Source organism: Aethalodelphis obliquidens, unplaced genomic scaffold, assembly GCF_003676395.1.
Source record: "Aethalodelphis obliquidens isolate GAN/ISIS:26980383/991018 unplaced genomic scaffold, ASM367639v1 scaffold126, whole genome shotgun sequence".
Taxonomy (NCBI): Eukaryota; Metazoa; Chordata; class Mammalia; order Artiodactyla; family Delphinidae; genus Aethalodelphis; species Aethalodelphis obliquidens.
Genome location: NW_020838070.1, coordinates 1,488,342 through 1,516,212, shown reverse-complemented (window position 1 = coordinate 1,516,212; position 27,871 = coordinate 1,488,342). Strand labels below are relative to the sequence as shown.

At 53.0% G+C, this 27,871-nt stretch overlaps 1 protein-coding gene and 1 long non-coding RNA gene across 10 annotated transcripts in view; one reads left to right on the top strand and one right to left on the bottom strand.

The window, feature by feature from the left end:
• The window catches only part of ARHGAP27 (Rho GTPase activating protein 27), a 31,066-nt gene extending 23,878 nt beyond the window's left edge, over window positions 1–7,188 (top strand). For 6 of the 7 annotated variants that reach the window (XM_027098859.1, XM_027098858.1, XM_027098857.1 and 3 more), the window contains 13 exons: window positions 150–230; window positions 305–388; window positions 781–848; window positions 1,154–1,244; window positions 1,775–1,879; window positions 4,456–4,554; window positions 5,524–5,629; window positions 5,768–5,890; window positions 5,964–6,062; window positions 6,253–6,330; window positions 6,417–6,551; window positions 6,709–6,814; window positions 6,921–7,188. In XM_027098859.1, coding sequence (XP_026954660.1) covers window positions 150–230; window positions 305–388; window positions 781–848; window positions 1,154–1,244; window positions 1,775–1,879; window positions 4,456–4,554; window positions 5,524–5,629; window positions 5,768–5,890; window positions 5,964–6,062; window positions 6,253–6,330; window positions 6,417–6,551; window positions 6,709–6,814; window positions 6,921–7,098 — 1,353 coding nt within the window. In that variant the 3' untranslated portion in view covers window positions 7,099–7,188. Of the gene's footprint in view, window positions 1–149; window positions 231–304; window positions 389–780; window positions 849–1,153; window positions 1,245–1,774; window positions 1,880–4,455; window positions 4,555–5,523; window positions 5,630–5,739; window positions 5,891–5,963; window positions 6,063–6,252; window positions 6,331–6,416; window positions 6,552–6,708; window positions 6,815–6,920 lie in introns of those variants that run through there. The other variant, XM_027098862.1, reaches the window with a different exon arrangement.
• A 4,275-nt stretch (window positions 7,189–11,463) lies between these two features.
• LOC113615878 (uncharacterized) lies at window positions 11,464–15,627 on the bottom strand. 3 transcript variants are annotated; one of them, XR_003431141.1, is made up of 3 exons: window positions 14,980–15,627; window positions 14,075–14,206; window positions 11,464–11,803 (listed from the first exon to the last, which is right to left on the bottom strand). It is a non-coding gene; the product is annotated as an uncharacterized LOC113615878 (long non-coding RNA). The 3 variants fall into 3 exon arrangements; XR_003431140.1 differs by lacking the exon at window positions 14,980–15,627 and adding an exon at window positions 14,554–14,952; XR_003431142.1 differs by lacking the exon at window positions 14,980–15,627 and adding an exon at window positions 14,409–14,523.
• Window positions 15,628–27,871: the final 12,244 nt, after the last annotated feature.

Below are 27,871 nucleotides of genomic sequence, written 5' to 3'. Positions count from 1 at the left end.
CCCGCGCGGGCTCCAAGTCAGCCCAAGACCGAATCACCCACACCTGCCCGTGTAAACTCTTCGGGGCTATGTTGGCCTCTGGTTGGAGGGAACCTTTTGCTCCCCCATCATGAGGAGAGCTAGGTCCCTGACCATCCCTCTCCCCACAGTGGATGAGGTTGGAGGACCAACACGGGAAGCCTTACTTCTACAATCCAGATGACGCCTCCGTTCAGTGGGAGCTGCCCCAGGTAACCAAGTGGGGAAGGGAGAGTGCCGGGGAGAGGAGGGGGGCGGTTATATACGACAGTGTCTTTCTCCCCAGGTCCCTGTCCCTGCCCCTCGAAGCATCCGCAAATCCAGCCAGGACAGTGAGACCCCGGCCCAGGCCAGCCCACCTGAGGAGAAGGTGAGGGAGGGGGCATGTAGGACCAGGCAGGACCCCCGCAGAAAAACTGGGGTGTTTCTGGAGGTTCTGGAGGCTGGGATTGGGTCTGGAGGCACGTCTCCACCATAGCCCCGAGCACTAGCCTGGGCTGAATGAACCTGGGTTCTGGGTCATCCCAGGCTCAGAGCTGGGCGAGGCTCGGAGCTGGAAGGAAGTCTCTCCTGCTGCTGCTCCTGCTGTGGGAGCAGGCACCCCACCAAGCAGCGGCCAGGTGCCGGCAAAGAGGGTTCAGTGGAGACTCAGGCCCAGCCTGTGGGGAGTGGCTGGCTGAGAGGGAGGCAAGCCTCTCGCCCCCCGCCCCACCCCCGTGGCTCCCCCCTTAACTGCCTCCTCCTTCCCCTTCTTTCTCTAAGATCAAGACCCTGGACAAGGCAGGCGTGCTCCATCGAACCAAGACGGTGGACAAAGGAAAGCGGCTCCGGTGAGAACCCGTCTGCCCCCGGACTCCACGGTGGGCCTTAACGATGCCGTTCACTGAGCACTTCCCGTATGCCAGGCTCTTGTTAACCCTCAGAGCGACTTTATGAGGTCCTGTGAGGACCCTGAGGCACTGAGGAAGTGACTTGCCCCAGGTCCCTTGGCTACCAGGTGTTAGCGCTGGGAGTCCACCCCTTACGGTTGGGTGCCCCAAGCTGTGTTCTTAAACTCTGCGCCCTGCTCCTGGGGGTGGGAGGGGGGCCTCAGACCAGGACTGAACCCAAGCCCTGCCACCACCGCCCCGCCTAGGAAGAAGAACTGGAGTGCCTCGTGGACAGTGCTGGAGGGCGGCATCCTGACATTCTTCAAGGACTCGAAGACCTCGACTGCAGGTGGCCTGGTAAGGCCCAGGCGCCCAGCAGGGACCACCCCGTCTGCTCCTGACTCCTGTGGGTCTTCATCTCATCAGCCTTGCCAAAGGCTAGGTCTGAGACCGTGGAATATGAGTGTCAAGGGAGCTGGGCCTTGGCAGGGGGTGATGAGAGCAGATCACCCCAGGACAAGCACTTCCAGCCACCTTGGGCCTGGGGACCAGTCCTTGAGGATGGACAGCTCCAGCCTGGTGGGCAGGGAGACTGGGGACTGGACACACCCGCTCGCAGAGATGGGGCTGCACTCCTTTCTCCTTTCCTCTCCTAGGTGGGCAGGTAGCAAACAACCAGCCAGCCTGCAGGCTCCATGGTTAAGAAGTACCAGGATCTCTGGGGTCCAGGAACCCTTGGGCCCCCTGCCCCCAGAGCTGTGACCCCATTTTGTCCCTGAAGCCAAGGGAGCCTGGTATATTGGAGCCAGGACGCTGTGACGGGCCCAAGCTGAGCTGAGGGTGCGCTGTAACCATGCTCTCTCCAACCCTTCTTCCCTCTCCCGCAGAGGCAGCCTTCCAAGCTCTCCACCCCCGAGTACACGGTGGAGCTGAAGGGGGCCTCTCTCGCCTGGGCCCCCAAAGACAAATCCAGCAAGAAGAATGTGCTGGAGGTGAGTGGTGGGGTGGGGGAGAAGGAGAAGGGGCTTACTGATGGCTTGGGACCCTCACTAAGCAAGCCCCAAGCAGGTGGACCTGGGGAGTTAGGGCTGGAATTCTCCGGGCTCAAAACCAAAACTGCCTCCACCTTGGGGATCCATCCACAGTGTTTCCGGCATCACAGATTCTGCAGCTCCCTCTCCAGGAGTGGAGTTCACTGGAGTCCTTGGTCCTAAGCAGGGGGTCCTTGGGGAATGAAACTGTCACGCCTAGAAGCGCAGTCCTCATCCTAGCTGCTTTGGCCTGAGACAGACAGGAGGCTCTGGGTCCCCAGCTACTTACTCTGGTAGGCTGGGACACCTGCTCTAGCTGGTCAGAGCCCAGCTTCCAACTGGCAGTGAATAAACCAGGGTAGTGGACACGTTTCTCAGGCTCTGCAGCAGGAAGAGAGAGGCCAGGTGGGGCCCAGGCAAGACCCCCCCAGGCCACTGTCCATGTGTTGTCTTCACCGTCTTCACTGTTGTGTTTCCCTTCACTGTCCATGTGTTGTCTTGTTTTTAAACTACTCTTACCCTCACCTCAGTCCCCGAATGTTTTGAGGGAGCTCACAATAACAAGGCATATGGTGAGCTGGAAAAAGCCACTGAAAGCCAGGACGCACAAGACAAGTTAGAGGAAGAGGGCAGCGCGGAGAGGGATTGGAATGATGTACAGGTGCTAAAGTTGTCGTTGCTGAAAAAAATCACCTCCAGGCTTCCTGGTGGCCAGAGTGAAAAGAGAACGGCAATCAGTTACACGGCTCTTATTATTGGGGCGGGGGGAAACCTTCCTAGATTTTGAGGGAAATCAGTTTCTAGTGTGCAGCTCCGTTCTAGTTTAGTAAAGGGACGCTTGGGCTGTTTCAGCTAACATCTGATGAAAGCCCCAAAAGCATGACCTTCCATCTCAGCTCAGAAAAAGCAATTCTGCAAGGAGCTTGAGTGTGTCGTTTAATGATGATTCACCCAGCTTCATTCAGTTCTAGAACCAGAGTATCCACAGAGCAGAGCTGGAAACCTGTTTTGTCTCATGAGCCGCTCTGATCAGTAGGTCTGGAGCCTTCCCCAGGCTTAGCGCTGTAACCGACTAGCAATGTCTGCCGTGGACGTCAGATTGAGGAGGGACATCATATTTGCTAGGTATGCTCCTTCCTGATCTGGAGGGACATCCTTCAAACAGGGCTCTCTGAATGTCACCTCTCTGACCGGGCTTTGGATGAAAGCTTCAGAGGAGACGCTTCTGAGTTGTCTTTTCTGGCAAGGACTGGAAGGCAGATGGTGCTTTTGAGAGCTCCTCCAGCCGACGGGAAGGCTGACAGTCTTGAATGGAAATCCTGGAGGCCCCTGCTTCCCACTGGCTGGCAGCCATCCTTCCTCCACTCAGGGGTGACCTGTAGGTGACTTTGGATGTTTCTCAAGAGACCGCCCCAAATTCTATATCATTGAGGATGGCCGGTCTTTCTAGTCACCCCAGAGTCACAGAAAACTTCAGTAACAGTCCCCTGAGAATGGCTGGTTTGAGCTCGGCTTGCCTGTGCAGTAAACAGAATGAATGTCTTGAGCAGTATATTGATAATGTAACTAGACAGATGTGCCTCCGTATGAAACTCAAATAGGAACTGAATATGTTTTGAGACAGCTGCCAACAGTAATGGCTGTTGTTTCAGAGGCATTGTTAGGCCATTCTCTGGGATAACAGACAGGGCTCCTGTCAGTTCAGGTTAGCACGAGGTTGTGCTATCTGTGGGCACACACGAGGTGCGCACACTGAAGGTTCTCTAGTCTTTGCAGGGAGGGGGATGGGGTAGAACTTGCAGGTTTGTTTGGTTTTGTCTTGGAAAGCATTTTAAGTAGCATTCAAGTCTGAGTTAGATAGGTAGACAGCCAAAACACAGCCCTCTCTGATTCTGGAAGTTTGTACCCTGTTGTCTGAGACAGTTTTTGCTGACTCTGACTCTCGTGTGACCCAAAGCTGTGGCCACCAACCATTCCCATCGACCTTGAATGTTTGGGTCTCAGAGCCAGAGGTTGAGGAGAGATCCATCCAAGTTGCCTCACCTTGTTCTTTGTAGACTTTGTTAGGGAAACAGCAGTCAGCTGAAAAATAGCCCAGGCTGTTAATATCTGCTTGCTCCTCAATAGTATAAAAGAGTGGCTTTGGGCTCTCCCACCGGGAGTTTCTTTCATTGACTTTTTTGCTGGCCTGTGCTCTGGGTAGGCCTGCCGTGTTCTGTGGCTCATGGAGAGACAGGATGGGGCAGGGAAAAGCACACCAGACCGTTGACAGATGTGCAGATCTTCTGCACTCAGATCCTTGCTGTGTGTCCACGAGGAAGTTGCTTACACTCACTGTGCCTCAGTTTGCCCATCTGTAACACGGAGGTGCTGTTACCTACCGCTTTAATGAGGTGAAATACCTTGGCTTGGGGTGAGGCCCTTGCTCTGTTAGGCTCTGAGTTCCTGGGGACAGGAGCAGGTCACCTCTACCTCTGTATCCCCCCTGGGACAGACCCAGCGAACCAGAGATGACTGAGTGATTTGTGTCCCACCAGCTGCGGAGCCGAGATGGCTCAGAGTACCTGATCCAGCATGACTCGGAAGCCATCATCAGCACCTGGCACAAGGCCATTGCCCAGGGCATCCAGGAGCTGGTAGGCAGAGCTGGGGGCCGCCAAGGCTGGTGGGGAGGGGATGGGCAGCCATTATGCAGGGCAGCTGTGCCCACTGTGGGTGGGGCCCTCCACTCGGGCACTGGGAGCTCCATGGCACCGGTGGGTAAGTAGCCCTCTCTGCAGATGCAGATGGGCTGCTGAAGAAATTAGCCTTTCTTAAGGAAGTGAATCCAGCCTCTGGGGTTGGCCACACAGGAGGACTCTCCAGGTGGGCATATCCTAGAGGAGTGTCCCATTCCACACTGAGGCAAGAGAAAAGTAAATACTCTGCTAAACAGCCTGAGGCTGGAAAGACAGGCTGAAACCAGAAGACAGAACTTAAAAGGATTGAATTGATGAGTCTAGCATTGTTTTGGAAGTTCAATATATCAATTGCATACGTAGAGATGGGGTAGGCCCGCTCTGACAGCTCTTCACCTGGAAACGACCTGAGGCTTTTTGATCCTTAAGTCCCTATTAAGGGACCAGGCAACACTGGATGCCCTGCCTGGCTGTATTAATAGAGGTAGGGATCCAGATCCAGGGAGGTGATGCCGGTGAGGTTGTTGGCAGCGCTCCGGCCCCAGCTCAAACTGCCAGCTCGAACTGGGAGCCTCGTACTGAGGAACACTGACCTACTGGAGTGTGTACAGAGGAGCTAAGGAAAATTATGGGGAAAGTGGACCAGGAACTGGGAGGTCGGTAGGGGTAGTCAGGATAAGAAAAGGTGGGGGAGGACAGGATGACTGTCTCCAACACCTGGAGGGCTCCATGCAGTCAAGGGAGGGGAGCGTTTGGGGTTCTCTGGTGGAGGCGAAGGGGGTTGGCCTGGATAAGGAAACAGCAAACTCCCTGCCTGGGGGTCTCCAGTCCAGGTCTGCTGGGAGGGCACTTCGGGTCCCTCACCCCATCCCAGAAGGACATGCAGCTGGCCCAAGGCTCTGCCTCTCTGAGGCTGTGTGATTCTAGTCCGCAGACCTACCCCCCGAGGAGGAAAGTGAGAGCAGCACCGTGGACTTTGGGTCGAGTGAGCGCCTAGGAAGCTGGCGGGACGATGAGGCACGGCCTGGTGCAGGTGTGCTTGGGGGTGAGGCTGGTGGAGGGGGTGGTGGGCATCCTTTGGGTGGGGTGGTGACGACCGGGCTAGGGCTGCCGGGCCAACCCCGGCACCACTGACTGACCCAGCCCTGGCATTCCCATTCCCGTTGGGCAGCCGTGCCCACCCCGGGGCACGGAGGTCTGGAGAGCGACCTGAGCAAGGTCCGGAACAAGCTCCGCAAGTTCCTGCTGAAGCGGCCCACGCTGCAGTCGCTGCGGGAGAAGGGCTACATCAGAGGTACAGGAGGGACCCGGAGAGCTGGGCGCCGGTGGCGCAGGGGCGAGGCGACGCTGACGAGCCTTTCCCCCAGACCAGGTGTTCGGCTGCGCGCTGGCCGTGCTGTGTGAGCGCGAGAAGAGCCAGGTGCCGCGCTTCGTGCAGCAGTGCATCCGCGCCGTCGAGGCCCGGGGTACGTACGTGCGCCGGCCGGCTGGGCCTGGCATTCCGGGAGCCTGAAGGCCTCCTTCCAGGACCCCAGACGGAACCCCCGGGGAGCACAGGGTCGAGGGGGAAAAAACGGGAGTTCCTGAGCAGGAATCATAGCAAGGGCTTTAGCGCCATCCCACCGAACCCGCGGTCAGCGCCTCCCTCCGCTACAGGGCTGGACATCGACGGTCTATACCGCATCAGTGGAAACCTGGCCACCATCCAGAAGCTGCGCTATAAGGTGGACCACGGTGAGGCCCGTCCCCTGTCCCTGCCCCAGGCCCGAGGGTGCAAAGGGATGCTGACCTCCTCTTCCTCCCTTCCCCCCTTTCCGCAGATGAACGTCTGGACCTGGACGACGGACGCTGGGAGGACGTCCACGTAATCACCGGCGCCCTGAAGCTCTTCTTTCGAGAGCTGCCCGAGCCCCTCTTCCCCTTCTCGCACTTCCCCCAGTTCATCGCAGCCATCAGTGAGCGCCTGAGGGAGGTGGGGCGGATGGGGTAGGGGTGGGGCTGGGCTGCCTCAGGCACCCGTCTGGCTGGGACCGCCCCCGCAAAATACTGGAAGTCAGCGCCCTCTGTTTCCCTCCCTCTCTTCTCTCTGCCTCTGACCCTTCCCCTGCCCAGAGCTGCAGGACCAGGCTCAGCGCAGCCGCTGTATTCAGAGCCTGGTGCGCTCGCTGCCCGCCCCCAACCACGACACAATGCGGCTGCTCTTCCAGCACCTGTGCAGGTGAGCCGGGGAGCCGCAGGGGAATGGGGAGGCGGGCCTGATAGGACCCTCCCCCGCACGCCTCCCCCCAGCTCTGGGCCCTGATTCCACCCCACCCCCACCGCAGGGTGATCGAGCACGGAGAACAGAACCGCATGTCCGTGCAGAGCGTGGCCATAGTGTTCGGGCCCACGCTGCTGCGGCCCGAGACAGAGGAAACCAGCATGCCCATGACCATGGTGTTCCAGAACCAGGTGGTGGAGCTCATCCTGCAGCAGTGCGCAGACGTCTTCCCGCCGCACTGACCGCGGGCCCGCACCCCTACCCCCGCTGATGGCGCTGCGGACCTGGGAGTGGGGGCGGCGACAGTGGTCCTGCATAGAAGCGGGGCGGCTGGAAGCCACGCGTCTGGACTCTATCTCTGAGACCCTCCGCCTCCCGCCAGTCCGCAGGCCCGTGCGAGTTCTGCACCTCTCGGTTCTGAGGGTATGGTGACTCCTGGTGGGCAGTTCGCAAAATGTGATTTTTTTTTTTTTTTTTTTTTTTCTCTGATTTGGCCTGTTTGGGGGTTAATTGGGCTCTATTCTTTATCACAGCGCCACCTACTGTGCGTGTGCGAGAACGAGGGGTGGGGGGAGAGTTTTCTGGGACGGCGGCTGTTGCGAGGAGGAATTTGGCCGAAGGGCTTCCTGGCTTCGTCAGGCCTGCACCTGGTGGAGGCCTTCAGGGAGGCCCTGTGGGTCCCCGGCCCGTGCGTGGCACTGTGCCCATCATGAAGCAGCAATCGACAACCTCCCTGCTGCGGAAACAGGACTGAGCCGGGCCTCCGGCGGGCAGCTGAAGCTACCTTTCCCCGGGCCTCTGGGCTGAAGCTCCTGCCAGGCCCAATCACTGGCTGGCTGTAGACCCTCTTCATTGACTTTCCTGTTGAGGTTCTGGGCCTCTGCCCTCCCTGATCCACTTGTGCTCTGTGCAGGGGTTCTTCCTGGTCACTAAATGTGTGCCCTGCACCTGCCACTTGACTTGCACCATTTCTACTAGTAATGCCGTCTTGCAGATGACGAGACTGAGGCGTACAAAGGCAAAGTGCCTGGTTCAGGGTCTGGGGGGTGATCGGACTCCTCTCACACCAGAGCACAGCCTCCTGTGAGGGTGAAATCAATCCTTTCAGCTACCCCTCAACCCCAGCATGGCCTTACGGTAAAGCAGGGAAACGAAGCTGAGTGGGTTCTGTCTGGGCCTGGGGAGGTCCCTGAGGCAAAGAGGGAATCTGCCGCAGCTGTTCTTCTCTGCGGGGAGGGGAAGTAGCACTGGCAGGAGCTCCTAGCCCCTCTCAGTGCCTCGGCTGTCAGGTAGGCCTCCCTGGTGCCCACCTTGCCATGAAGAGCTGGGAGGGAGACCCGATGGGTAGGGGGAAGGAGGGCACATCCTCAGAAAAGGAAGCGTGGACGCTGCGGTCATCAGCCCCCCTTCCCTTCTTGTACACAAACAACCTCAGTATATGGGTCTCAGCCCCCTGGCCCACCGGCCCGTTCATGTGTTCAAACAATAATAGCTAATATTTATTGACATTTGCACCATATCATCTCACTTGTTTCTCACAGCCGATATTTATTATCTGCTCTTCTGTGCCAGGCACTGTGCTCTGGGGCGGGGGTACCGCACACGGCCTCCCTGGTGGAGCGTATGGTTCGGCGGGCAGGGCTGACCGAAGCCCACCCCTAATGCCCGAGGGGCTGGGGCAAGAGTAGAAGTGGAGGCCTCATACCATACGTCAGCATATCGTAAAGCTATAAATCAAGCTGACAAGTGTTCAATAAAATGTGTTCTATTCTCCTACTTTGACAAATATCTTTCATGATGACCTGGGGGGCCAGGGGTTTTTTTTGTTTTTTCGTTTTGCCTTGCCATGCGGCTCGTGGGAGCTTAGTGCCCCAACCAGGAATCAAACCTGCGCCCTAGGCAGTGAAAGCAAGGAGTCCTAACCACTGGACCGCCAGGGAATCCCCAAAGGCCAGGTTCTAACATAAACTTCTTTGACTCTTCCGAATTCCATGCCCAGATGGCTGGCATGAGAAGAGCTGGCTCTGCTCTCAGCCACGCACACCATATCTTCCCACCCTCAGAGCATCCTGGCCCAAGGGGAGGTGGACACAGCAGTGCAATCTGCTGCCCCTTGGTCACCCCACATGGTCCACCCACTGAGGGAATGGGCCTGGGGTCCCACGTGTCAGGAGCATGGTCTAAAGGGATGGGCCTGGGCTCCAAGGGGGCGCCAAAGATTCCTCATCCTGGGGGGAGAAGCACAGACAGAGAAGGTCCAGAGCTAAAGTGGGACCCATGGCAGGGCAGAGACCCCTCTCACAGGTCTAAGGGCGGAACTGGACGGATATTAAACACCCAACTACTTGGTTAACCATGTTGGTACAGGAGCTGAGAAAAGCACAGGGTGCTCTGAAGGTGTGTCACTGGGGTGTGACTGTCCCCCAGGGGGCCAAGATGTCTCTGCTGAAGCCACATTTGAGCCAAGCACTAAAGAATGAGGAGGAGTCAACAAGGTGAGGAATTAAGGGAAAGGTGTCTAGTCAGAGGGAACAGCATGTGCAAAGGCTCTGAGGCAAGAAGTCTTGTGGGGAGAACAAAATCTGAGCGAAGACCATCGTGACTGGAGCCCACAAAGCCAGCAGGCCTGGGGGGGAGGTGATGCTGGAGAGGCTGACGGGGCAGAATGCACAGGGCCTTGTGGACCACGATGAATGGGGACCTGTGGCAGGAGGATCCTTGGGCAGGAAGGTCTTGGGAAGTGTCAGCTCCCCACCCCACCCCAAGCTTTTGACCCTGCCAAGAGCTTGGTGGGCAGCAAGGAACGTGGGCAGCTGCAGGCACGGAAGTCCCAGAATCATCACATACTATTCCCAGGAGGAGCTTCAGAAATCAGCTACTGCCAGAGAGTAAACTCCTGGAGAGACGAGCTGTAACTCACCTGAGGTCGCACGGCAGGTTGGCGGCAGAGCCTGCCCAGAACTTCATGCCCACGGCCTGAGCACCTACATGAGCCCCACCAGAAGGCTGAGCTCAGCCATAACCCTCAGCTGCGAGCACAGTGCATGGCGAGCACTGCAGGTGCACAGTGAACACGTTTGGGGTGAACTGGATTTTGTCTGGAGACACAAAGATACATAGAAAGAGTATATGTATACTCGTATATATAGAAAGAGTGTCTGCCCTCTTGAAGTACCATCTGGTTGGGGGATGGACAAAAATAAGTGACACAGTTGATAAGGGCTGCCCCAGGGGGCAGCCTCTGTCCCCCTCCCAGCAGATACCCCATGTCCTCCGACAGCCAGGCATCTGCCCTGACGCTGCCCTAGAAGAGGCTTCCGGTGTCCACCTGTTTGCTAAGTCCTGTGGACGCGCCCAGCCTTCATGTGAGTGGACTCGTGAACTGCCTGTCATCCTCCTAGACAAGCTGTCCTTTGCTCACAGCAACATGGGTCTTTGCCCAGCCTGTAAATGGTGATGCCCCGGCCCACTGCTCTCTCCTCTCCGCCTCCCTGATGGCGCTCACCCGTTCCACTCTGGGGACTGTCATCAAGCCTGCACGTGCATCACTCAGATCTCTGTCACCAGCCTGAACCGCTCGCTTCCGAGTTCCAAGTGCAAATGTCCACCTGCACGGGTGGCTGCCAGGCACCGCACTGCCTAAAACAAAACTGAAGCCAGCCCCTCCCACTATTTCAGGGCACAGCACATCCATGCACCCAGGGCGTCTTCCCTTCCGTATCCAGTCAGCTTCCAAGTCCCTGTCTTCTACCCGCTAAAGATTTCCGGGATCTGCCTCTCCCACCCCTGCTCAGCCTCTCATCTGGATGGACTCCTCCACTTCCAGTTCCATCGCCCACTTAGCAGCCATCTGACCATGGCACTCTGGTGTGTGGCCTCTGAGGCCCTCCCCAACCATGCCTCCCACCTCTCTGCACAGCAGCTGTGCCCATGCCTGTAGCTCCCAGCACACTCCGGAATGTTCCTTGCCTGCATGCCTTTGAGCTCACAGTCCCCTGTCTTCCTCCCTTTCTCCTGGCTAATTCCTCCTTCTCCTCTCAGCCTCAGCTCACACCTGCCCCCACACCCCTCCTCAGATCTCTCATACGTGCCTCTCTCCCTCATCACACTTGCCTGGCTGTAACGGAATTGTGCTTTCATAGCCTTCACTTCCCCGCTAGGCTAAGGGCTACATGTCTTCCAGGTTCATCCATGTAGTCCATGGAGGTACGTCACTCACTCTTACGGCCAAATAGCATTCCATTGTATGGATATGCCACATTTTTTTATCCATTCACTAACTGATGGATGTTTGGATTGTTTCCACTTTGGGGCTGTTATGAATAATGCTGTTGTGAACATTCAGGTGCGAGTTTTTATGGGAAATACTGTCTTAGTCAGCATGGGCTTCTGTAACAAAATAACATAGACGGTAGCTTCAACAACAGAAATTATTTCTCACAGTTCTGGAAACTGGAAGTCTGAGATCAGTGTGGCAGCAGAGTAGGGTTGTGGTGAGGGCTCTCATCCTGGCTTGCAGATGGCTGCCTTCTTGCTGTGACCTCACACGGCACAGCGGGAGAGAGGGAGCTCATCTCTCCCTCTTCTTTTCTTCTTTTTTTTTTTTAAGAGTAAAAATTATTTATTCATTTATTCATCAACATTTTGGGGGGTAAACTTAACAGTAGCCAAGCACTGACTACCATTCACCAGTTTCATTTTAAGGGGAAAGTGAATAAGACATCTTGAAAATTCATTCTGGTTATCCTTCGCTGCACTTTAAAAAATGGGGACCAACCAGCTCATTATAATGCCTCACCCAACATCGTGGAAGCTTAAAAGCTTACTTTGCATTGTCTGAAAACATAATTTATTTCAGCTTTTGTTTCCCGGAGCTCCAGAGCAGCCTTTTTTCCGAGACTGATCCCCACAGATGTATTTGTGATACCCAGGAGGACACCAGCACACCTGCAGAAACATTTTCATAAAGGTTTATTATTGTGTTACACATGTAAGTAGCCTCTGTCAATAGATAGCTATACCACTCCCAAGCTGTAGTTTTGTGAAATTTTATGTCTAAATGAAACGTCTTACTGAAATAAGACTAAATATTTAGCTGGTGAAAAACTTGCCTTTCAATGCTTAATTAGTCTTCTAACTCATATAGAGGATCACAGCCATTGAAATGATCCCGTTTTTAAAAGTGATACAGAAAAGTGCTAAGATACGATTTTCATACATGACTATATCCAGATAGGAAGCTTGGTGTGTCTTAAAATTTTTTTTAAGCTAAAAAAGTTTATTTCCTGATTTAAAACTTTACATGATTGTTAAAAAAATTTTAAAAAAGAGAAATACAATAAAACAAACAAACAAAAGTGAGGCCCAGCAGTGTTAAGGGAAGGGTACTTTGTCCACTTGGCGACCAGAGCATCAGAGGTGGAAGAACGCCTCCTCAGGCCAGTACAGGAGGGGATGCACTGGGATTAACAAGCGAGTCCCCCCAGGTAGAATCGGGGCTGTGAGGTCCAGTCCCCTGTGCCCTCCAAGAGGGAATATTCTTTTTCTGTTGCCAGCCTCAGAGGAGGGCTTGGTATACTAAAGGAGTTGGCACTTTTCCTTCCATGAACTTCATCCTATGTGGCCCACCAGGTGCCACAAGATAAACAGGTAGGCGGAGGCTTCCCTGGTGGCGCAGTGGTTAAGAATCCACCTGCCAATGCAGGGGACACGGGTTCGAGCCCTGGTCCGGGAAGATCCCACATGCCGCGGAGCAACTAAGCCCCATGCACCACAACTACTGAAGTCCGCGTGCCTAGAGCCCATGCTCCGCAACGAGAGAAGCCACCGCAATGAGAAGCCTGTGCACCACAACGAAGAGTAGCCTCTGTTCACCACAACTTGAGAAAGCCCGCGCACAGCAACAAAGACCCAACACAAAAATAAATAAATAAATAAATGTATTTAAAAAAACAAAAGCAAAAGCTAGGTGATATGGCCAGGTATGCTTTTTTCTTCTTTTCGTAAGCTTTTTATTTTGAAAGAATTATTGACTCACAGGAAGTCACATGAATAGTACCAAGAGGTCCCGTGTACCCATCACCTAGCTTCCCCGAGTGGTGACAACTTACATAACTGTAGTGTTACGAAAACCAGAAAAGTGATTGACATTAGACACAACTAGACTACAGACCTCACTCAATTTCACCATTTTGGGCATGCACTTATTTTTTGGCATGTCTTTGTGTTTAATTCTATGACATTTTATTACATGTATAGATTCATATAACCACCACCACAATCAAGATACAGAACTGTTCCATCACCTTAAAAGAAATCCCTTCTGCTGCCCTTTTATAGCCACACCCTCCCTCCCTTTCCTTAAGGCCTGGCAATCTTGTCAGTTCTCCATCTCTATCATTGTGTCATTTCAAGAATGTTACATAATGGAATCATAAAGTATGTAACCTTTTGAGGTTGGCTTTTTGCACTCAGCATAATGTGCTTAAGAGCCATTTAAGTCACTGCGAGTACGGATAGTTCATTACTTGTTATCACGGAGTAGTATTCCACAGATATGTTTTAAAGAGATTCTCCCAGCTGTGGGTGGAGGAGGGAGGGAGGGAGACCAATTAGGAAGCTGCTGGAGTCCAGGTAAACATCACAAGCCAGACCTGTGTCCTGACGGGGCTCCTCATCACTTCCTGCCACTGAAACTGGCCCTCGGTGTGTTCCGGCCACGTGGGTCAGGGTCGGCAGCAGAGAGGAGGGATGGGGTCGTTGAAGCTGAGCTGGCAGTAGGGGGCGCCAGAGGTCTTTTGCCCAAAGGGCGATTCCCAACCCCGAACACCAGGGAGGATTTGCTAGCGCTGTGGGCCGCTGTGGGCGTGTGCCAAGAGAACCTAGAGTCTTGACCCCCTCCAGCCCTCAGCCCCAAAGTTTCAGTGCAGCCCTGAGTTCCAAGGCTGGGAGATGAGGCTGATGACCCGTAGTGGGGGAGGAGGCAAGGTGAGGCCTGGACTAGGAGAAGGTGCGGAGGGAGAGAGCTCTGGCCCTTCGTCAGCCCAGGGCTCCCCATCAGGAGATGGCTCGGAGCTCAGGCCACCGGGCTGGACCTTGGCACTTCCTGCCCCATCCACCCTTCTCCATCTCTGACAGATGCCCTCAGTTCTCCGTCCACTCTTCCGAGAACGCTCCCAAGACCCTGAAGCGCCCATACTCTACCCGGCTCTCACATACCTCTCTGAAAGATGTCTTCCAGCACATGCCTACCCCTTCTCCCGGGTCTTGTCCAGGGCGCTCCGGGCTGTGTGGAGTGCGCAGAGTGGACACTGGCTGTGCAGCGTGCGGGCGCCTCCTAACGGCTGGGGGCTGGGAAGAGAAGGGGCGTTGTCAGGGGCTCTGGCTCCCGTGGGCTTGGTGGCAGGCACTCTCCTCGAAATCTGCACTGGCCCCATCGCCCTCTGAATTCAGCCCACTGTCTCGGCATGATCTTAAGCCTGTCCCGGGTTTCTGGTCCTCTGGCTTTGCTCCACCCCTCCTGTGCTTGTGGATCCTGGCTGCCACAACTCACCAATCCTTGCCCTTGCTCAGGCTGGTCCTTCTCTGTCAAGGCCCTTGCCCCCATTCTCTAGCTCCATGCCCACCCCTCCAGGAAGCCTAGCGCATACTAGGTTCAAAAAGCGGGAGTTCCCATCCTCTGAGCTCCCACGACATACATCAACTGTGCTTCCATAATAGAATATTTCTCGTGCAGCCTTGCCTAATCATTTGTAGTTCACACAACTTCCTCCCCCAGAGACTTCACATTCATCTCTGATTCCCCAGAGCCTGGTACTCAGAAGACACCAAGTAAAGTTTGATTGAATAAATGAATGAATGCATCAGTTGAAAGATCTTTGAAACCCTCTTCCTGTGACCCACTTCCACCCTCCTCCTCCTCTGATGACTCCTCCGTGGTTTACTTTGAGGGTATTCCTTCCCCTGCTGCCTCTAAACGCTGGCATTCCACCCTCCCCTCCGCACAGTTCACTCTGTCCCTCTCCCTAGGCAAGCTCACTCACGCCGACAGCTTTAATGGCTGCATTGACTCCCACAGGCCCCCAATCCACCCCATGGCCCAGAGCCCTGAGCCACGTGCATACTTTGCTGGTCCTTATCTGTCTTTCCCACCGTCCATCTTTCCCATGAATGTTAAACTCCATCAGAGCAGAAATCTTATCTGTCTGATCCACTGCTGTACCCCTGGCACCCATACGCGTTCAGTGAATATTTGTGAAATGAATTAAAAAACGGAGACTCTCCCTGTGAGGTCCTGCAAACAGTTCAAATTCAACGCATTCCAGATAGATTTCACCACCTCCTCCCTCCCATGATTGGCTTCTCCAGTCTTTGCTATCCCCCTCCTCCCAGTCTGACTTAGAAATCCCACAGAAATCCCACAAATCCCACAGATGTCCCCCAGACATCTTCTTTTTCTCTCTTAACCCGTCAATCAGCCACTACATTGCCCAGATTCTACCTCTTGTCTTTCCAGTCCCCACACTCACCCCCAGCCCCTGGCTCACCCCTGGTTTAGACCCTTGACACTTACCACCTGGACTTCTTCAACTTCTCCTAACTTAGGTTCCTCACCTCTATTTTTGTTTTTTTATTCACATTGTTATCTGAACGATTTTCTAAAACATCAGTTTTATTATGTCAACCCCTTAGTTTAACCTCCTTCGTTAAAACCCTCCTCGCTGGGCTTCCCTGGTAGCGCAGTGGTTGAGATTCCGCCTGCCGATGCAGGGGACGTGGGTTCGTGCCCCTGTCCGGGAGGGTCCTACATGCCGCGGAGCGGCTAGGCCCGTGAGCCACGGCCGCTGAGCCTGCGCGTCCGAAGCCTGTGCTCCGCAACGGGAGAGGCCACAACAGTGAGAGGCCCGCGTACCGCAAAAAAAAAAAAAACAAAAGAAAACCCTCCTCGCATGCACCATCTCCTAACTATTGTGCAGACTCCACACAGTGGGTGGCATAATTATAGGAGGCTCAAGGACAAAGGGTACACTGGGGTAATAATTAACATGGAGCTGCAAAATGAGAAAATTATATCTTTTCTAATTTTTTCCAACCTCCTGAAGACATCAAGGAGAAAGTCTCCACAAATGTCTTTAACACCTCCTTTTCACTTGCTAATCTCTTAACAGGATTCTATCCATTCTGCCAGCCATGAGATATTTAGCTAGAATGTAATAACATTGTCTTATTTTTATTTTATGTATTTTGCCTACTATCTATGACACGTGATATTGGTTTTTTAGTTATAGTAGTAATGGCCCATAAAATAAATTTACTTGGGAAAAGATTGTAAATCATATATCTATCAAAGGACTAACATCCAGTATATATAAAGAACTCTTACTTATCAATAAGAAAAAAGGAATAGAAATTAAAAATCAAATAGAAAAATGAGCAAAAGACTTAAACACTTCAAAAAAAAAGGCCATATATAAGTGACCAATGAACAGATGAGAAGTGCTCAACTGCATTAGTCATCAGAGAAGTATGAATTAAAATCACAGTTTGATATCCCTGTACATGCACCAGGACTAAAAAGAAAAAGATTTTCAGTATCACATGTTGGCAGGACTGTGGAGTAATTGGAACTCTGACTCACTGGTAGTGAGGATGTAATTTATGACAACTACTTTGGGAAATTGGCCATATCCACTCATGTTGGGCATTTCCATACTACCCTCTGACCCAGGAATTCAACTTCTGGGTATGATCCCAACAGATATGAGCACATGTGTTCACCAAGAGTCGTGCACAAGAATGCTCATAGCAGCTTTACTCATAACAGCCAGAAACTGAAAACAAGCTACATGTCAGTAGAATGGAGAAATAACATTCTGGTATATACACATAATGAAATATTGTATAAAAGTGAGAATGAATAAATTAAACTACACAAATGTTGAGCCAGACACATTAAAAGAACAGCCTTTATATGAATGGTTCCATTTATATGAAGTTCAAAAGCAAACAAAACTAATCTATGCTGTTACAACTCAGGGAGTGGCTACCTGCAGGGCTATGTCTGGCAGGTGGCACAAGACCGGCTGCTGAGGGCTCATAATATTCTGTTATTGACCTGAGTGAAAAATTGCTTTTTTTTTTTTTTTTTGTGGTACGCGGGCCTCTCACTGTTGTGGCCCCTCCCGTTGCGGAGCACAGGCTCCAGACGCACAGGCTCAGCGGCCATGGCTCACGGGCTCAGCCGCTCCACGGCATGTGGGATCCTCACGGACCGGGGCACGAACCCGTGTCCCCTGCATCGGCAGGCAGACTCTCAACCACTGCGCTTTTTTTTAACGTGAGTGAAAGTTAATTGATTTGTGTACTTTTTCATATGTGTTGTATGTCAAGAAAAAATTACTTAAATTTAAGTTTTTAAAAAGTGAAACATTTAAAGACAAGCATTTAGGGAAGGATAAATGAGGAGGTTGGGATTAACATACACACACTGCTATATATAAAACAGGTAACCAGCAAGGACCTACCTATAGCACAGGGAACTATATTGAATATTTTGTAATAACCTGTAAGGGAAAAGAATCTGAAAAAAAAATTTATATATAACTGAATCACTTTGCTGTACATCTGAAACTAACGCAACATTGTAAATCAATTAAGAAATTTAAAAATAAAGAAAAATTTTAAAAAATAAAGACAAGCATTCAGACAATGAACGTCTGAGGACACGACAGGTCTCTTGAAGATGGAGTGCAAATGGCCGACGTGCGGGGAGTTCTCAGGACTCAAGTCCGAATGGTCATACCAGGCTCCTCTGGTCCTGCATCATGTCATGGGGCAGTTCAGCGTGGTGGTTAGGAGCACAGATTTGGGAACCTGACAAACCTGAGTTGGAACCTGAGCTCTGCCACTGGCTGTGGGACTTCACACAAGTTACCTAGCCTCTCTGGGCATCAGCGTCTTCATCTATAAATCACCTTAGAGGGTGATGGGCTTGATCAGAGGAACAACGTGGTCCAGTGCTGGGCACATAGGATGGCCTTGATAAATGGAGCCACACCCACTACCTGACTGTCCCTCCCAAGCCCTGCTGTATCATACCTTTTTGCACCCCCAAGTGTCTGTGCATGCTGTTCCCCTGGAACGCCCTTCTGTCTGGTGATCACACTGGTCCATCCTTCAATGCCCAGTTCAAGCACCTCTTCCTACCTGATGCCAGGCCCCACAAGAGGCTAGCTCCGCCCTCTCTGCGCCATCCCACCCATGAACACATACAATATCCAGGCATACATCGTTTTATTGCACTTCACACACATTGCTTTTTTTTTTTTTAATTGAAGCTTTGTGGCAACCCTGTGTGAAGCAAGCCTACAGGCACCATTTTTCCAACAAATTTGCTCACTTCATGTCTGTGTCACATTTTGGTAATTCTCACAATATTTCAAACTTTTTCATCATTATTATATTTTTATGGTGATCTTTAATGTTACTATTGCAAATAGATTAGGACTCTGAAGGCTCAGATGATGGTTAGCATTTTTTAACAATAAAGTATTTTTTATTTATTTATTTATTTTACTTATTTTCTTTTTGGCTGCGTTGGGTCTTCGTTGCTGCACACAGGCTTTCTTTAGTTGCAGTGAGCGGGGGCTTCTCTTGTTGCAGAGCATAGGCTCTGGGCACGCGGGCTTCAATAGTTGTGGCACGTGGGCTCAGTAGTTGTGGCGCGTGGGCTCAGTAGTTGTGGCTTGCGGGCTCTAGAGCGCAGGCTCAGTAGTTGTGGTGCATGGGCTTAGCTGCTCTGTGGCATGTGGGATCTTCCCAGGTCAGGGCTCGCAACCATGTCCCTTGCATTGGCAGGCGGATTCTTAACCACTGCACCACCAGGGAAGCTCAATAAAGTATTTTTTTAGACATAACGCTATTGCACACTTAGTAGGCTACAGTACAGGATAAACATAAATTTATATGAACTGGGAAACCAAAAACTTTGTGTGACCCCTTTTATCAAGACATTTGCTTTACTGTGGTGGTGTGGAACTGAATCTGTAATATCTCCAAGGTGTACCTATACGTGGTTTATTATTCCTTTAGTGGTTGGCACCTTCTTATAGGAGGAGACCCTCGATACATATTTGCCGAACGAGAGAATGATTGTAACTTCAAACGATTCTAACTTCTCTGCAGTTTCCTGGTGGGATGGGGCGGGGGCTGGTTCCCTTTGCGTGCCTGTAAGAGCATCAGACACTCAGCCCCGTGTTAGGGACCTCATCCATCTCTGTGGAGAACGGGTACCACACGATGCGTTGTGGGCGAGTGGTTATCACCATGACGTCAGCCTCAAAGGTTAGGATGTCCCCAAGTCATCCCAGTTCCCTTTACCACCTTATATGGATAGGTCACCCACGAGAGTGACTCCAACTTCTACTTAACCTCTTGGTAGCCTAACAGGTTCCCTAAGCCAGGAACTTGCTGATTGGGACAATGACACTTAGTTTTCAGCTTTTACAGGTCGCTGTGCAGGACGGGAGGAGAGTAACTGAATGGCGCAACTCATTCCGATGTGACGTCTCATGTGATCGAGTCCATGGCTCCCTTGGCGGTTTAGTAAATCGGGACGCGTTCCCTCGGCAAGACCCCCATTTGAAACCTGAGCAGCCCTCCAAGATCTGGTGACAACGGTCATGCCGCCTTCACCCCACCCCCTGCACCCCATGCTCTCCCCAAACATGCAGCCACTTACACTGTACCCTGCCGGCCCCTCAGCCCAGAACAACGTGCCTCACCTTTTCAGTGTCTGAAATTCAACTCAAAGGTACAGTTATCACCAAGTACCAGATCCGTGGGAATAAGAAATGGAAAAGACAGGAATCCCAGCTATCCTATCTCCTAAGTGTAGACAGATACAGACAGAAATTCACAGAAGAGGGTGGTGAGTGTAGTGGGGGAGGGGTACAGGGAACCAGAGAAGAGGCATCAGATTTGGGCAGGGGCGGCTGGGGAAGGGGAAGGCTTCCCGGAGGAGGTTGATGTGTTGGTTGCTGATCAGTTTGCTTTCTGTCCCACTAGAATGTAAGCTCCACGAGGGCAGGGACTTCACACCTTGTCCTCAGCTGTTTTTCCAATGCCTGAAAGTCCGGGACAGGGACAGGCATAGAGCAGGTGTTCCAGGAGTATCGGTGAAGGAATCGGGCAAGAGCTGAGCTAAGATGTGCGGGATGAGTGAAAGCTGGCCTTTCTGCAGGCTTTCTAGGATGGGGGTACTTTGTGAACAAAGGGCTGGAGGCGGGAAAGGGCAGGACATGTGAGGGGAATGAGATGCAGCTGGGGTGGGAAGGGGCAGAGACTGGCAAGGGATGAGGCCGGAGCGACAGGCAGGGCGGAGAGGGCCAGACAGAGCCCCTGCCTCCCCCACTTGCTTCCTCTGATGAGTTCCCTCTGCCCCGGGCACTGCATCTGCACTTCCTCTACACCCTAAATCCTGCCTCATGTTGCATGAGTTCATTCATCAGCGCTTACTGAGCACCTACGTCGTGCCAGGTGTGGTGCAGGAGCAGAACACCCACCATGTGCAGCATGAGGCAGTTTCCAGAGTGATGGCCCAGCCAGGATCACAGCGCATCCTCACAGCAACGCTGGAGAGAGGGACCCCTCCATCTATCCATCCATTCATACACTCCGCAAATAGATATTGACAGCTTAGTATGTGCCAGTTGCCAAGAATGTAAGTCGAGCAAGACCCCTCATCCGTGTGTGGCGGAGAGTAAATTTGTACACAAACCAGCAGGGTAATGCTAGGTGATGCTAAGTTCTGAGAAAGACACGGCAAACGGGGTGACGTGACCAGGAGTGACTGGCGGGGCTGCTCTGGGTGCGTGTGCGGAAGGCTCTCAGAGAAGGTGACATCTGAGAAGTTAGCAGCCGTGGAAAGAGCAGGGCAGGCCGAGTGCACAGCAAGTGCAAAGGTGCTGAGGTGGGACAGTGCCGGGGGCATTGGAGGCACAGAAGGAAGGCACTCTGCGTAGCTGGAAAACTAGAATATTCGATGAGGGTGAAGTGGAGAGTGGAAGGGATGAGACAGAGGAGGAAGCCAGCAGCCAGATTAGAAAAGATTTGTAGACGTTGGATTAATTCTGCAGTGAGATGTGAGTCCATGGAAAGGTGTTAAGGAAGTGAGCTGCTGTATCCTGAGTGAGGCTTGAACAAGACCACGGGGCTAAGCTGGAGGCAGCAGAGGTGGGAGATCAGCAACGATGGACGGTCTGTGTGCGGGGTAAAACAGGCAGAACCCACTGCAGGAAGCCTTGGTTTCTCTTCCAAACCTGCTTCTCCCCATCTGTCCCATCTCAGAAAAGCGGCCCCACGGCGCACCCTACTGCTCCAGCCAGAAATGTCCAAGTCCTTCCTGCACATCCTTTCTTCCTTTCACCCTCCACACAGGTTCAGTTCTGTCCGTGTTCACACCAGGAAAATAGAACCGTCTCCAGGCCAGGCCAGTGCCCATCTGAGGGGCTGCACCCAGACAGCCTGGCTGTGGGACTGGCTCAGCAGCTTCCTGCCTCTCTGGGGAGAAAGTGGAGAGCAGGCTTCAGCCACAGGGAGGCTCCAGCAGACTTGGATGATGAAGGGAGGAGGGAACGGGAGTTGGGGTCGTTGCGAGAGGATAATCAAGATGGTAGACCATGGGCTCCAAGGTGGTAGAGACAGAAGGGAAAGGGCAGGGGTGACGGCCAGTGAGAAAGTGAGAGAGTCCCTGGTTGGGGGTTTTAGACAGTGCCCACCCGAGAGAAAGTGAGCTGGGAGGATGACAGGGGTGGTCAGGGTGGAGACCTGGGCACCGCACTGGCAGCAATGAGGACGAGGTCAAGGGGTGACCCTGGCAGTGGGCAGCTGGCAGAGCAGAGAGCAACGGCTGGAGGCCAGGAGGTCAGGATGCTGAGGACCATCTGCGTGGATGTGGGAGTCACTGGGAACCAGGCCAGGCTGGGTGACAGGCATCGGGGCCCCCAGAGTGTTGGGGGTGGCTGGGAGGTGGTGGACGCCAGCGCTGGCAGAGGCCGGTACAGCTGCGGTTGGTGTGTGTTCAGAGGGGCCGGGGGTTGAAGGAGGAATGGTCTGGAAACTATAGGGAAAGAGGAGGACACATCCCTACACACACTTCCTGGCCCTGAGATGCCTCCTTTTGCAAGGGCTGCTGGGAAGTCTCCACACTGACCAGGAGGTTGGGGGGACACCCTGAGAACCCCGAGGCCCCCAGGAAGGGCTGTAAAGGGGTTGAGAGAGAGGCCCGGACGCGGAGATGGGCCAGGCTGAGGTCACCCTGGGTGGACTTCCCAACTAGCTGGAGTAGAACAAACAGGCCAGCCGGGCAGGCCGGGTGGGGACGGAGAGGGCGGAGGCCATGGGTCGTGGCGGCAGAGGGCGCTGTGGAAGAAGGAAGGTCCCAAAGAGGGCGAGAGGTTAACTAGCTTGTAGACCAGGTTAACTATCCATTCTTTTGCAGAACTGCCTTGAACCCCCAAAACTGCCAGAACTGTGGCTTCTACCACTGGTCTTTCCAGGCCAGCAGTACTGGTCTTTCCCAGACCCCTTCCTCCTTCCCTCACTCTGGGGAGAGGGGTTCCCTCCTGGCCTGGGGCCCCGAGGCTGGGCAGACCCAGGGGAAAGTAGCTGAGGGACACAGGGAGGACAGGCCCCATCTCCTCACCGCTGCTCCTTTGCAGATAATCTCCGTGGGCACCAGAGAGGCACAGAAACTGCTCTTCAACCATGAGGGGCTTTGGTGGGGAACCTGGGGTGCCAGATTAGCCTCCAGGTCCCCTGGTGTCCCTGCTGTGTTTGCTGTGGAGAAAGAAGCTGCCTCTCAGAGGCCATGGCTACCTTATCCGTGTGTGTAGGGGGACCCCTTTGACACTACCACCGCCTTTGTCTTGACAGGTCCACATGGAGCTCCTGCTCTGGGAGGGAAATGAGAAGAAATTGGCCCTGTGAGCCACCATCTTGGCTGTCACAGAGCAGTAATCCTTATGGTGTACGGAGGGAGGCTGGGATTTCACAGACCAACAAGTGATCAGTGTGCCACAACTAGGATTTGGGTACACATGGGGCTCTGGGAGCCCCAAGAAGGTGCCTCAGCTGCTTGGAGTGTCAGAAGCAGTAGTATGCTCACAGGTTGCGAGTCTTCATGGAGCCTGGGCCAAGGGGCGGCAGGAAACCTGAATGTGCCTTTCTGGTCAGAGGGAACCCAACCAATGTCCTGGTGACAACTGATAATGGTAACAGTCCCAGCAATTGCCCCTTGAGGGTTAGTGATCTGTCAGGCATGAGCACTCGTCCATCCTCTCAAGTCACCCACCAACACCCCTGATGGGTAAGTCCCGTCATGGCGCCCATTGCACAGAGGAGGGAGCAGGACCTAGTCAGCAGCTGGTCTGGCCTCACAGTGACAGACACACCATCCATGCATCCATTCATTTACTTATTCAGTGAATGTTTATTGAGCACCTCCTATATACCAGGCACTGTTGTAAGTGCCGGAGATGCTGCGGATTACAACACAGATAAACTCCTGTAGCCCCTGCTTTCATAGAGAGAGAGCTAAGTAAGAAACAAAGAAATAAAGGAAACAGAGATTTGAGAGCTGGTGTGGTTTAACAGCCCAGACCAACGGTCCCTTCCAACATGCTGCTCACGAGCGCGCTCCTCCTGGGCTGGAGCCCATAGGGAGGAGGGTGCTAGCTTAAGAGCTGGGAGGAGGGTGCTAGCTTAAGAGCTGGGAATAGCACCCAAAGCTAGTATCTCTAATTATGAGTCCGGGGCGGGGGGATTCTCTCCCCTTGAGCCCATTCATCTCTGGAGACCCTTGACATTGAGTTTCCAAGCTGTAAGCCCAGATTTGGGGCCAGTCAAGGTTCCACCTCTTAGTGGGTCCTGATTGAGAAGCTCCCAGCATCCCTGGCAGACACCTCTGGCTCATTCTTCTCTCTCTAAATACAGCTCCCCTCACTGTCTGCAGTTGATACTGGTCAGCACAGACCTTGGCTATGACTGTTGGCCAGACACCTATACACGGTCCGGGCTTCTTCACAACATGGCAGCCTCGCACTGTTTACATGGCAGCTCAGGTCTCCAAAGGTGAGTATCCCTGGAGAACTTGAAGGAAGCTGGATTGTCCTTAAGACCTAGCCTTGGAAGTCACATCACATCACTTCTGTCATACCCTATTGTCGCCATACTCTATAAGTTTGGCTCTCCTCCAAGGGGAGGAGACTAGACCCCACTTCTTGATGGCCAAAGAATTCGTGGACGTGTTTTAGAACTGCCACATACCGCTAGGAGTAGTGGCACCAGAAGGTGAATTTGGGATGTCTGATGGCAGTGTCTACACATTAGGCCATAGGGCCTCACATGACTCCAGGCTGCCAAGAAAGAAAGAGAAGGGGCTTCACGAAGGCAGTAGATGTGGGCTTGGAGAGGAGACAGAGAGGAGTGATGCTAAGAAGGTGAGAGCTCTGTCCTGTCTACCCGCGGACATCCCAGCCCAGAGGCTCAGGGACTGCTGGGCTGGTTGGATGGTTCCAGGGGCTCGGGGAGCCCCTTCTCCAGGGCAGGGGGCCTGAATCAGTACCTAGCACCGGGGAGAAAAGGGAGAGGGCCTTCCTGCACTCAGTGAGCCTGGAATGGTCACGGGCCAAACTCCTCAGGGTTTTTTTAAGGAGCTGGTGAGGGAGCCATAGGGATGTCAGATCCCGCTGCCCAGATTGTAGTCACCACCATGAAATTTAGGAAGTGAAACTTTTTCAAGGTCAACTTTCTCATCTGTTGTGTGAGGTTGGCTTTCAGTGGCTCCCCTGCTTGGAGCAGCAGGCAAAGGTCTGGGACCTGAAACGTACCGAAACTTGCCTGGGGGATGTGGGAGAAGGGGGGGTCACAGCACCCAGGTGACCCCCGCGGGGATTCCCGGGTGGAGGCAGGGCAGTAAACTCACAGGGCCCTTTTCCTCCAGCACCGCAGTGGAGGGTGGGGGTGGGGCCAGGGGGTGGGTTCTGGCCTGGCTGGGAGTCAGCCTGGGTTTTGGTGGCAGCTCCACCAGGAGACATCTGCGTGACCTTCAGAAGTCACTTCCCTCTAGAGTGCTCAGTTTCCTTATCCATCAAATGTCAGGTCAGTTGATCTTTAAGACGCTCTCCTCTGGTAACATCACAAGGTGATTCTCCAGCCTCCACAGACCTTATTCACCCCAAACCTGTTCTCTTAGCCCCCAGCCAGAGCCTGATGACTGGAAAAACACACAGGAAGGAGACGTGCCTAAAGATAAGGACCTGGATTCAGCCCAGATCCACTTGGACCTCAGACTGGGTCCTCAGCTAAACCTGCCACCTCCCAACCTGCTCCATTCACAGGGAGGATGGGGAGAGAGCGTGGCCGGTTTAGCGTGTGTCCATCCATGGGTCCCCTGCAGGAGCACGGGTGGATACATCAACCCTCCTTCCCCAGGAATCGAAAGCATCCTCGCTCAGCCCTTCTCCATTAGCATCACCACCCAGCCACCCACCAGGCAGGACACTGAGGGAATGATGGAAAAGTGTGAGGCTTGGGCACCCATCCCTGACCAGTCCAGGCCCCCATCACAGACAGTCCCTGCAGCTAGGACTCCTCAGGGCTTGTCTCAATGGTTACTAATCATTTTGGGTAATTAATATTCATCTTCCTTGCCAGACTGGAAGTTCCATGAGGACCAAGTCTGGTTTGGTACTTTATTCCCAAAGCTTAAAACTGTGACTTGCATATAGTAGGTGCTCAATAAATAAAGTGAATGATTGAATGAATGAATACTTTTGAAGAGCCTTTAATCTAGTAAGGAAGATTAGTCACATACAAATACTATGATAAAAAGCCTTTCATAGTATATATATATATATATGTGTGTGTGTGTGTAACTGAATCACTTTGCTGTACAGCAGAAATTACCACAACATTGTAAATCAACTATACTTCAATACGGTTTTTAAAAAGCCTCCCATGTCGTTCAACATTTATTATTAATATACTAGCTAACATATAGGCTAAAGTTGCCAGATCTAGCAAATAAAAATACAGGACACCCAGTTACATTTGAATTTCAGGTAAACAGTGAATGAGTTTTTAGCATAAGTATGTCCCACGCAATATGGGTGTCCTGCACTTTATCCGGCAGCCCTTCTCCAGACCACCCTCCAGTCCTCACACCAGCCCTGTGGGAGGGGTATTATTATTATCTTCCTTTACGGAGGGAACGGAGGCACAGAAGGGATGAGTAACCTGCATGAGGTCACATAGCTGAAAAGTGACCAAACCAAAGCTAGGTCCTGAGTAGTTGGAGCCTCGGGTCAGCCTGCTGAGTCTCTCTACTCTCTTGCTTCCCAACAAGTGCCCATAAGTGGTGGGCACTGGGACCCAACAGGGGAAGGTCCTTTGCCAAGTTGGACAGTAGGTTTTGGTTGGAGGGACAAGGAAAGTTTTCCAGAGGAGGGACAGAAGAGGGGATGGGACAGAGAGGGTGGCAGCGTCTTGCAGGGACAGCATCTGGGAGAGACACCACCTCAGGCTTAGACCCACCAGCCCATGCCCAGCTCTGACTGACCACTCTGAGCCTTGACCCTGTTCAGTAAAATGGGCAAAGCACAGATCCACAGTCTCTTATCTAAAATCCTGGGGGCCAGGTGGGTTTTGGAATTCAGAATTTTTCAGATTCTAGAAAGGAGGTTCAGCATGAAATGTACACTATATAGCACCTCCAGGGCACCTAGGGCAGCATCCTGTAATCAGACACGTACATTTCCGTAGCCAAAGTCTGAGCATCTGCATTCAGCACGATAAAGACTGTAACTTAGTTTCACGTCAGTTTAGCAGGTTTTGCCATCCATTTGGTTTTCAGGCATTTTTGGATTCTGGAATTGGGGATAAGCGAGTGTGGATGGCTCCTCTCCAAGGCCGGTGGGTCGCTGCACAGAGAGGGCGCTTGTCCCCAGGCTTCCCTGCCCTCCTTCCCCCTCCTGCTGGGGACCGGGGAGGAGAGGGGGCTGGTTGGAGCGGAGGCGTCTAAGGAGTTTCCAAATAGGAAAACCAACGGCTGCGGGGCCCCAGGACGAGGCCGGGCGTTCCCTGGCTGCCTGGGCCGTGAGTCACCGGGGCGCAGCAGGCAGCTTGCAGGAATGTGGCCCGGCCAATCGCCTGGCAGGGGGTGGGCGGCGGGCAGGCGAGGGCACGGCTGGGCTGCCGGTGACTAAGCAAGACCCTCCCTGCGGGCCCCTGCCGGACCCCCAGCGTCTGGCAGCTACCCTGCAAGGGGCGGGGAGGACGCGCCCCCTTGGACCCCGCTCAGTGCCCCCCCACTCCTTCCGGCAGGCAAGCGCGTCCCGGGAGGCCCAACGGCTACACAGGGGCCTTCGAAGGGGATGTGGGGAGAAATAGTACAACCTACATTTCGATTCACTTCTATTTCATAGTTTTACATTTTAATTTACTTTTTTTTCTTCAAAGAAGTTGCACAAGTCACATGCTTTAGAAATGTAAATATACAAGGATCTCCACGAGATAATCTGTACACCCGTATTCATAGCGACGGTATTCACAATAGCCAAAAGATGGGGCCCAAGGCATCCACGGAAGGATGAATGGATAAACAAAAGGTATATACAGACAATGGAATATTATTCACCCTTAAAAAGGAAGAAAATTCTGACACATGCTACAGCATGGATGAGACTTGAGGGCATTATGCGAATGGATAGAAGCCAGGGACAAAAAGGCAGAGACTGTATGATTCCACTTATATAAGGGACCTAGGGTGGCCAAATTCGCAGACACAGCAAGTAGAATGGTGGTTGCCAGGGGCTGGGGGAGTTACTGATGAATGGGTGCAGGGCTTCAGTTTTGCAAGATGAGAAGAGTTCTGGAGATGCATGGTGGTGAGTTACAGGTGTACAACATAGTGATTTACAATTTTTAAAGGTTATACTCCCTTTATAGTTATTATAA